This window comes from Acanthisitta chloris, unplaced genomic scaffold (assembly GCF_000695815.1).
Source record: "Acanthisitta chloris isolate BGI_N310 unplaced genomic scaffold, ASM69581v1 scaffold1359, whole genome shotgun sequence".
NCBI classification, from domain to species: Eukaryota; Metazoa; Chordata; class Aves; order Passeriformes; family Acanthisittidae; genus Acanthisitta; species Acanthisitta chloris.
The window spans coordinates 15,944-26,546 of NW_008689565.1; the positions used below are offsets into that span (position 1 = coordinate 15,944).

The 10,603-nt window shown below is 47.6% G+C and overlaps 1 protein-coding gene across 1 annotated transcript in view; it reads right to left on the reverse strand.

Annotated features, from left to right (window-relative positions):
- Positions 1 to 10,528, reverse strand: part of SIN3B (SIN3 transcription regulator family member B) — an 11,805-nt gene extending 1,277 nt beyond the window's left edge. The window contains 16 exon segments of the mRNA XM_009081440.1: positions 1 to 43; positions 320 to 412; positions 700 to 873; positions 1,316 to 1,485; positions 2,227 to 2,821; positions 3,047 to 3,230; positions 3,731 to 3,969; positions 4,326 to 4,442; positions 5,102 to 5,309; positions 5,941 to 6,059; positions 6,447 to 6,536; positions 7,013 to 7,135; positions 7,363 to 7,506; positions 7,896 to 8,159; positions 9,434 to 9,587; positions 10,371 to 10,528. The exon segment at positions 1 to 43 is cut by the window's left edge and continues 3 nt beyond it. Of these exon segments, the coding sequence (XP_009079688.1) occupies positions 1 to 43; positions 320 to 412; positions 700 to 873; positions 1,316 to 1,485; positions 2,227 to 2,821; positions 3,047 to 3,230; positions 3,731 to 3,969; positions 4,326 to 4,442; positions 5,102 to 5,309; positions 5,941 to 6,059; positions 6,447 to 6,536; positions 7,013 to 7,135; positions 7,363 to 7,506; positions 7,896 to 8,159; positions 9,434 to 9,587; positions 10,371 to 10,393 (2,740 nt within the window). The 5' untranslated portion in view covers positions 10,394 to 10,528.
- Between the last annotated feature and the right edge of the window lie 75 nt (positions 10,529 to 10,603).

The following is a 10,603-nucleotide window of genomic DNA, read 5'->3' on the forward strand; positions in this document are numbered from 1 at the left end:
CTCCTTCCACCCCAACATACTGCTCCATGTAGTTAGCCAGGTGCTACACAAGGGAGACCAATTCCAGTCAGATTTCACTCTCTTCAGGGCAAACATCACTGCAAAGAATCTATTTCCAAGCTGCTTATTCTGAGACTGATCCACATTGAAAGTCTTTTGGTGACACACAATTTCTGGCAATGCCCACAGCCTCACTATCAACCTCCCCCCTCCCAGGTAAACCTGTCCTCCTGGTAAAGCCTCACGTTTTGGGACAAGGAAGCAGGAACCATTCTCAGACATCTGTGGTACACAGGCTCCAGGATCACTGTGGTATTACCTGAACCTCCACAGGATCTTCTGTCTGAGTTTCTTCTGTATCCAGCAGCTCAATGGTCATGATCACCTGTCCCTTTCGCTGAAGAAACATCACCTGGAATGAAGGTGCAGAAGATATTGAGCACAGGGGGTCACAATAAAATGCTGTCTAGTCACAACAAGTCATTTGGGGAACAAACAGGAGCTAGAGAGAAGCAGCAGAGCTTCTCAGTGAGCTTCTCAGGGGTTCTCACTCTGTCCCCTCACTGTCTCTGCTCTGGTTTTGGTGCCTTCTCTCCATATTGCTCTCTCTCACCATCTCACCTTGTAGCTTCCAACCCCATTTCTCCCAGGTAAAGTGCCACAGTCACTTCATGATGTTCCCTGGCAGCAAGTTCTTACCTTGAAACAGTTCTCATCTGCCATGCACCGTTCAGCCTTCCACTGGTAGCTGGTCTCCTTGGCTGCCCGGACACAGCGGGAGGACAAGTTCCCCCCAGCAGCTCCTCTCTTGCGCTCGTTCAGGTACAGCTCCACCACCTTCAGGCAGATGTCATCGCTCACTAGGTGGTGAAGCTTCCATTAAAAAAGGGGGAATTCAGTCAGCAAACCTGGGCCAAGAGTTAACTCAGTGTGTTATGAAAACTCAGCACAGCATCACAGCTCGGCTGAAGCAGCAACGTTTAACTCCAGAGACTTCCCACATTTTTCTCTCCTTCTCATGGGACAGGGAAGAGTGAGGAACTGATAGGCCTCAACTCTAACCAAACTACAACTTCCAGACTGGAAGTAAGGACTGAACCTTTTTTTTTTTTTGGTTTGTCTTAGATATATTTGGGAATGGCAGAAGTTGAAAGGACCAGGAAGAGTAAATCCCCTAAGGTGGTCCCTGTATGGGAGCTAAACTCCCACTCAATTCTGCTGAGGTGTTTCCCCATCACAGATGACTTTTCTCTGAGCTTGGTGACCCCCTGCACTGCAGGGCAGTGTGAGAAGTGTGTGCACAGCCCTGGCTCACCTGGCGCACGATGTTCTGCACCAGTTTGTCCATGGTGAAGCCGATGTAGGCGTGGATGGTGAACATCTCCCGCAGAGTGTCCTCGTACTGCGTCGGGTCGATGTTCCCATCCAGCAGGCTCCTCACCATGTCCAGGAATGCAGGGTAGTACTCCTCCAGCTCCACCTCACCTGGGCAGGGAGAAAGTGCAGTTATTTAATGCATGGAAGAGGCAGAGTGAGGTCAAGAGAGGCAAGGGACAGCACTGCTCAAGGACCACAACAGTGTGGAGAACATTCTGACAGTTCTTTGTCAGGTGTCCTGACAGACAGGAACATCTCATGCAGTTCCAGGACTGCCTTGTGCAGTAACTATTTCTTTGTGGGGCCATTTAGATTTTAAATCACAGTGAGAGATTGATACAATGAGACAGCTGAGAACACCTGAGCACAGAGGGCTTGGATGAAGCTACACATAGAATCACAGAACCATCAAGGTTGGAAGAGACCCCTAAAATCATCAAGTCCACCAACCCTTAACTTGTCACTGCTGGAACTCCTAAATCAGATCCTCCAGCACCAGATCCAGATGCCTCTCAAACACCTCCAGAGATGGTGACTCCACCACCTCCATGGGCAATATCCAGTGCCTGAGCACTCTAACAGAGAAAACAGTTTTCCTAGTATGTACTCTGAATCTCCCCTGTCCCAGTTTATGGCCATTCCCTCTAGTCCTCTCACTGCAGGCACAGAAGGAGAGACCAAACAACATGATACACTGGCTGCCCTGTTAAATGAGCTGTGTCCACAAATCACAAGTACAGTACCATGTGCACCTCTCCAGCCCTCGCTCCTGGTCCCAGTTACTCAGATATACACAGGGAGCACTGGCAACCAGAGCACTGAGTGGACTATGTCCTGGATTATTCTTACTTGGTTGCTTCAGCCTTAGCTCCATGGCTGGATCATTGGTTTTCTCCTTTCTTCCCTCACAGAGGAGTTTCTCCCTCTCTTTCTCAGTCCGATATTCCAGGAGCTGCTTCTGAGCCTGGCGATAAATCTTGAGGAGCCTCGAGCACAGAGTCTGGTGAAGGCGCAGGAAGAAATACCAATTGTTATTGACAAAGAAGAGGCTGTAAACATCATCCAGAGTGTTGTGGGGCTCAGCAGCTGTCACATCACAGAAGGTTGCTTTGGTCTCCAGAGGACTGCTTGGAGGCCCAGGCACGTGTTTTTTCCGTAGCTCAGGAGTATCCAGGTTCTGCCCCTGATGGTTTTCTCTGTCCTCATCTGTTGATTCCTCAGAAATGCTGTGCTCAGGGGGCTGAGAGAAGAAGAGCTCAGGAATGAAGTGATGCACGATCTGTCTGATGGTTGCCTGATCCTCCTTTTGGATAGTTGGCTGCCTCTTTACGTAATAGCTGATAAGAGATGCTGCATCTTCCAAAATCTGCTTATCTTCATAGATAAAGATAAGATGTGGCTCATTTGTGGACGAACTTCTCCCTTCTGAATGCTGCTCCTGATGCTGTAATCAAGAGACAAATAGGTAAAGATCCTTCCAATCCATGCTCAAGAGCCATTCCTGCCAGAAGAAATAAGCCAAATTAACACTGTGCTCGGGACAGTCGTTTTTTGACCGAGAACTCCTCAGAGCACTACGAATTCCACGTGGTCCCAGGGGCTATGGACACAGCTAGGTCACACTACCAGAGAGGGACAGAGAGGATGGGTTATTTCCTAGCATACACACCTCATCATAGACACTCTCAATTTCATTCAGCAAGCTCTTGGAGCGCAAAGCTTTGGTGTCATTCTGTTTGAAGTTGACAGCCTGGTGGTCCAGGGACTTCAGGTAGGCTTTCTCATACTGCTCCCTCCAAATCTTGTTGAAGCCCTGCTGGGCCTCCCTCCACTCCTCCTCCTTCGCTTTCAACCTGCAGAAAGGTACACAGTCTCCTTCAGTTCACAGAGACAAGCACAGAAAGTACACACGAAACATTTTAACGCAGCCAACTGTGATCCGTCAACAAGTTTTCAGTGCTCCTGGAATCAGTAAAGAAATGGAAATAAGCATCACTACTGAAGATGAGTTACCTTTGAAAAGAGTTCACAGAATCCCAGAATCATTTAGGTTGGAAAAGACCTCTGAGATCACTGAGTCCAACCTTTGTCCTATCACCACTTCATCATCTAGATCACAGCACTGAGTGCCACATCCAGTTTTTCCCTGAACACCTCCAGGGATGGTGACTCCACCACCTCCTTGGGCAGCCTGTTCCATGTTCAACAACCCTTTCCACGAAGAAATTCCTCCTGATGCCCAACTGCTACCTCCCCTGGCATAACTTGAGGCTAAGTCCTCTCATCCTGTCACTAGCTGTTTAAAAATGCTTTACAATCTCAGTTTCTGAAGGGACACAGAACTGGGCATCACCTCTTGAGCACCACAGGCACTGCAGTGACTGGGTTTTTCTTCAGGCTCTCGATGATCTCTGGGGCTTTGTCCCCGTAGATGCGGTAGATGGCTCTGCGCTGGATCACCTCCGACGTCCCTCCCAGGCAATCATCCAGCCTGAACTTCTCCTGATCCTCCTGAGTCAGACGGGACAGTTTTTTCTGCACGCTCTCCAGCACACGGATTGTGGCTAAATTGGTCTCCAGGACAACATCCAACTGTTGAGAGTTCACAAAAACACCCAGTGTAAGAACAGGCAGAGCAGGAACAAGCAAGAGCAGCAGTTTGGGTTTGTGGCAGGAATTCCAGCCACACTGGGTGGAGCTAGGAAGCATCAGGAAGGTTTTTAATGGAAAATAGGACTCTGCCAGTTCTCCCAAAGGTAACATGCAATTTACAACTGGATTCCTGCCTAGGACGAACTATTAGACTCCAAGCAAGTGGAACACACCAAACTCCAGCTCAAACCAACGAACACCGAGAGAACTCGCAGGAACTGCCACCAATCAGGACAGGAAACTCCTCACAGCCCCAAGTTTTGTTTTCTGGGAGGCAGAAAGGGAACTCGAGGTACCTCAAACCGCTCATCCTCACAGCGGTGCAGCTGCTCCTCGTACGGAGTCTTCTTGGAGCTGACAAAAGTGGAGTCTTCAGACCAGGATGGAAACGACACCCAAGTATCATTTAACACCTGTAGCAGTGCAGAGACATGACATTGAGCAGAGCCTTGTGAGCCCAGAGCTGTTCTCTGATACTTCTCTCTCTTATCTTTTTGCACAGTTCTTCCCTGAGTTTCTATGGGACATTTCAAACCTAATTCCCAAGTGACTGTAGTGACTGAGCCCAGATTAGAGGTGTGTGTGGAACTGTGCCAGAGTCCTGCTCAGAAAACACCTTCCCCATCACCTCACACACACACAGAGATGACTCTGCAGTCAGCAGCAGCTCCAGGTAAAGGAGATGGAGGTGCCTCTAAGTGTCAGCAGTGGGAGCATCCACCCTGCAATGTGTGTTCTCAGGGGGAACAGTCAGGCACTGCCTCTCAGTGCTCTTCCAGAGAAAAACTGTCTCTAAAGGCAATCCTGGACACTGCTAGAAAGTTAATTCCAGGGTACTTAATACTCTTTCCTGTCTAAAGGAGTAACTTTGTGTCTTCACACAGACTCCAGACACATACGTGATCCGAGATGGGTTAAGATAAAATGAGCAAAATGTGGATGTTATCTCAGTAACTTGGCTGAACAAGTGATGTGAGATTAAAGCAGGTGAATCAGCACTGAAGAGGGAACTCCTCAGGCAGGAGTAAGTGCAGTGTGTGTCCAGGGATTGCAGGGGCTGATCCCAAGGTACCTCTTTGCAGATGGCTGTTCTTCCACTGCACTTTGGCTGCTGGTAGGTTTTGGGCAGAGCTCGGTAGCTCGAGCCAATGCGTTTGCAGGAAGCATAATCAATTTCCCGGCTCATCCCGTCCCCAGATCGGTCACTCAGTGGAGAAGCAAAGGAAAGTTCTTTCACCCCAAGGAAGGACTTGAACTGTGCAAAGAGTTCTGGGAATTTCCTTCAAAAACACAAGTAAGTGTATTCTGTTATTTCATCGTCAGTTTTAGGGTGGTTAACATGTCGTGAAAGGGAGGGAGAAATGTCTAAATAAACTCAGCACTGCAGTGAGAAATCTTTCATCAACACTTTAGCTCTGTTATTGTCCTCTCTGAATGACTTCAGGGGGTTTTTTGACTCAAGGTAGGAAAATAGTTTCCTTTCACTTCACACATACTCCCCTTACCTGCCTGAGGGGTCACTGATCCTTGCCATGTGCCTCTCCCTCTTCTGTTGGAAGCCAAGCAGAGAGAAGCTCACAGCAGAGCTAGAACTACTCATCCTTTTCACAGCTCTGCTCTCAGATTTCATGTTTGGACCTTCATCACATTTTGAGATATTAGAACAGGGAGTGTGAACAGCCTGAGGAAAATACCTCCCTCAAAATGTTCTTTAAGAGCTGTGTAGGTATGTTCAAAGACTCAGCATTTATTACTCCTCTTTATGGATTAGCCTTCAACTTCTTGTGTGCTCCCTAGGAGATACCTCTCAAGTTAACTCCAAACTTCAGTAACAAAATTCACAAGTCTCTGAAAAGGAACAGAGTAAGACCTACAAGGTACACACAGCAGAGAAGATCCTCAGTAACTTACCCTAAAAATGGTGTAACAAGCTGGAGCAACTCAGAGCCAGAGACCAACTCCTGGTTGAAGAGAGCAATGCACCGGAGAAAGTTTTCATAGACCTCCTGACTCTTGAGCACTCTGCGCACCTGGAAGAGTTTGGAGAGATGTGGTCACATCACTTGAGTGTCACCTGTGATTAGTTCATATCTAGAAACCACAGGGGCAGGGACAAACCTCTGTCTGCTCTGCAACATACAAAGAGAACATGCACAAAACTGCCCAGACAATAATCAAGTAACTACAGAGGGTAGCCAGGGGAAATGGCACTCAAAACCAGAGGAAATGTGGCAAGCATTCAGAAAAAGGTTCTATTCATCTTGCAAACACAAATGGTTTTACCTTTCTTGGTCTGTCTTTCTCTTCAACTGAAGGAATTGCTATGTGCTGACACACCAATTGTATGGAAACCCAACCAATCAGCACATGAAAGGCTGAAGGTAAGTCCCCAGGATGGGAGAACAAACCAAACTGACCTTGTCAAAGAAGGAGAACTCCTGCAGCGTTCCGTATTTCCCCACTGTCGCCACCGACAGGTCTTTGGTACCTCTCAGCTTCATTTTCTTCTGTTAGAAGAACAAACAGTTGTATTTAAAATGTGGTGACTCAAATGCCATCAAATTCCACCCTGTCCCCAGACACCCCCTATTTCCCCAACAGTGATCTGGCACTGCTGTGTCAAGTCCTCTCAGCAATCTCTGCCAACTGAGAAGAAACAACAACAACAAAAGAATCACTTGAGAGAGAATTTCAAAGACAGGTTTCCTCATAGAAGCAACAAATTGTTCCTTTCCAAGGCCAATACTTAGTACAAAAGCTCTTGATATTTAGTACCAACACACCTTTAAGCATACATTCAAAATTCCCTTTTTCTACCCTAACTACCACTGTAAAAATACCTTTGAGATTTTGTTTCTCATACCTAACTCCAACACACCTCACAGACTAACTCAGGACACCTTTATCCAAGCACTAACCTAAACACAAGGAGTAATATCTAAGTATCTAAGGTTATTCTAAGCTTTTCCTAGCTAAAAGGTACCTTTGCTGGGCCAGAAACAGGACGCAGCAGCAGTGGTCTGGATCTCTTTTTGCTGTGCTCCAGACTCTTCTCATGTTCAGTTTTCTGGACACTGTTCACTTCACATGGGCCATTTCCTGTGAACTGTAGGAAATAAATAATGATTTCCATGTTCTCTTCTCCACTGGCACAAGTAAAGAATCCTAACAGAACACAGAGCATGTGGTTAAGTCACCTGCTCTGAGAAACTCCAGACATTGGAGAGGAGTAAAGTTCATTCCTGGCTGTGTGTTTTTCCATAGTGTTTGGCATATTCTACATATGAACAAGAGATTAGTCAATATTCTGCCTTGCTCTCAGCATACACTTACCAAAGACCTTTTAGCCTCTGGGAGGAACTGTCCAAACTCAGAGAGCAAATCCTCCTGTCCCCGGAAGAGATTGGCCACTTCAGTAAACACTTCTTCCTCCGACATGCCGCGGAAGGGTCGGCCCTTAGTGTTCAGCTGCTCTTTCTGGAAACATACACAGATGTGAGAGTCAAAAAAAGACATCAACTCTGCCAGAAAACTCATCCTGAGCCAAAACCCCCAATGCTACACAACTTGAAATGACTGTCAGACAGCCCCAGGTTCTTACAGCCCATCCTTTCACACACAGGATCACTACATCCACTGCAGTGAGGAAAGACACAGCCACAACACCTTCACACCTCAGATCCTGCAAAGTTCCAGAGTTTTCACACTCCTGTGATTTCATGTCTATATCTATGAGGCAGTTGTTGGACAAAGCCTAGTCCTTGGGAACTCTCTAAGCCTGTTCAACAGGCAGAGGTCAAATTTAACAACTACTACTCCAGCAGCTGCAGTGCAAACTCACTTCTCTTCCATGGAAAACTTTTTACCTGGTAAGTGTGAAGAATTTCTAAGAAGGACCTGTAAATCTCTGGATGGTCGAGGAAACGTGTTTTGATCTTATTCACATAACTGATAGCATTGTTGAACTCTACGGAATCAGATTCCAAGGGAATTTGGGATTTGTCTTCTTTGTAGGGAAGCTGTTGCCTGAACTCCTCAGAACAGTCACTGTGGTTGTGTGAGTTCTCCTGGGAGTAGTGCAGGAGCAGCCCACTGCCAGGGAGGGCACTGGGAACAGGCTCTGGAGGCACCTGCAGGGACAACACAAGGAGATGGAGACTTGGAAAAGGAACACAGGTCCAACAGCAATCCAGTGCTGTCAAGCTGTTCAGCTAAAAGAGACAGTGCCATGAAGAAGAAAAGATTTCCTTAGCCAGGTTATTTCCCTACCCAATTGATTAACTCCATCAGTTAAAATAATCCCCCAAGGCCCATCTGGTGTAGGAATCACCTGACTGGTTAGAGCTTGTGACTGTCAGTGCTAAGGGTGGTGAGACACTGGCACAGGTTGCCCAGGGAGGCTGTGGCTGCCCCAACCCTGGCAGTGTTTCATTCCAGGTTGGATAAAACCTTGAGCAACCTGCTCTGGTGGGAGGTGTCCCTGCCCAGGGCAGGGGTTGGGGCTGGATGATCCCTGAACTCCATTCCAACCCCCTAACATACTATGACACTGTCACTGTGTTCTTTGCCTCACCTGAGAGCCTGGACCAGACACCACACACTGCAGTTCCTGCTGCCCTGATGACTGCAGACGAACTGCCAGTTTTAGGGAATGTATTAAAACAAAAGGCTCTTACAGATGTTAATTTAGAAGCAACAGAGATCTAAGGGAAGTGAGATCTCACAGATAGCTCCTGCATTAGAGTTAAACCACAAGTTTATCAGCAGAGTTCAGGTCATGGCTCTGTTTCAGCCTCCACAACCACACAACAACAACACCACCACAAAACAAGCAGAGACAAACATCCATGTGTACAACATGAGCAACTGCAGGGCAATACCTGACAGGGACTCATGACCTTAAAGGTCTTTTTCAACCTAAAATATTGGATGGTTTTATCGTTGTGTATTTCTGCCTATTGCCTAACCAGGTTTCTCAGTGCAAGACTGGAAGTGTGATTCCTCCAGGATGCCTTTCTGAAATCTGTCCCTACCCACAGCACACGCTGAGAACCTGGGGAACTATGTCAGGCCAATTACAATCTCAGTTTTCAAACCTAACGGAAGTATTTGGGGTTGAACTGGTGTTTCATGCAGGATCATCATTCCTGTGTGAGCTAAACTAACTGGTTTGGGAACAAATTGGGGGTTGGAACTAGCTGATCTTTAAAGGTCCTTTCTAACCCAAACCATTCTGTGATTCTTTGAGTAAATGTTTGATTTATATCATACCCATTACCATAGGCTTTGAAAACCATCTGAAAACTGCAGCAACATGCAGGACACATCAATCTCCACAGCTCACAGATGTGTTCAGGACACATGGAACAGAGATTGTTTACAGAGTAAGAGCTCTGTGACCTACCTGATTATTTAAAGGTGACTGTATACTTAATTTCCCATTCTTTGGAATCTCTATCCTGTATCCCAGAGGGAGAAATGCATTGAATCCAACAATGAGGTCTGGATGCTCATGGAAAAGCTGCGAAACACGTCGGATGACTCCAGGTGTGTCAATGCTAAAAGTGAGAAGAGTTTGTTACTTGCATCCCAGTCAGAAACACAAATCAAGCCTAGGAAATGCCAGAGGTACGTAGAGCATCTGAATCCTTAGGGAAGTAATTTTGGGGACTTTAATCCTAGAGATGAGCCCAAGCAGAGGGAATGATCACTGCAGCCTCCCACTGGGAATGTTATCCAGAGAGATGAGTGTGAGGGTACCGCAGGGACAAGACACCACTACCTGCAGGGCTGGCAGGTCACAGGTTCTGTGCTCAAGCTGCTTCATCTATTTCCAGAGCTGTGTTTCAGAGTGGGAAGTAAAAATAGATTTGCCTTTTCCTGTGGATTTCATCTCTGGAAAATGATGGGCACTCCACCTCCATGTGACTGCAGCACTGGGGGACAGGGCAGTGGGGCAGAGTGTGTCTGCAGAGGGAGAATGATGGTGTGAAGGCTGGAGGACCCTGCATAGGCAGAGATCCCCCAAAGGGATCTTTGGAGGCTGAGACCTGAGGGAACAGCTGGAGCTGTGTCAGGGGAGTTTGGGATGGATATGAGGAAAAAGATCTTCCCCCAGAGGGTGTTCCAGCACTGAACAGCTCCCCAGGGCAGTGGTCACAGTCCCAAGCCTGACAGAGCTCCAGGAGTGTTTGGACAACACTCTCAGGCACATGGGGGATTGTTGGGGTGTCTGTGCAGGAGTTTGACTGATGATCCCTGTGTGTCCTTTCCCACTCAGGATATTCCAGGATTCTATGACAGGCTGAGGAGCTCCCTGGGGTGCAGGACTTGGGCTTTACCTCTGGCTCTTGAACTCCTTCATGATCTCCAGGAAGCCGTTGTAGGTGGCAGGGTCACTGCCAAAGCGAATCTTCACCTGGTCCAGGTAGGAAAGAGCATCCTCCACCTGCAGGGTGAGAACTCAAGTGAGGCAAAGCAAGGGAGAACAGGCCCTGGGTCTGGCACAGGGAACAGGGACAGCTCACAAGGCACTGGGGGAGGTGTGACCTGGCCCCGGGGGAGGATCAGCAGG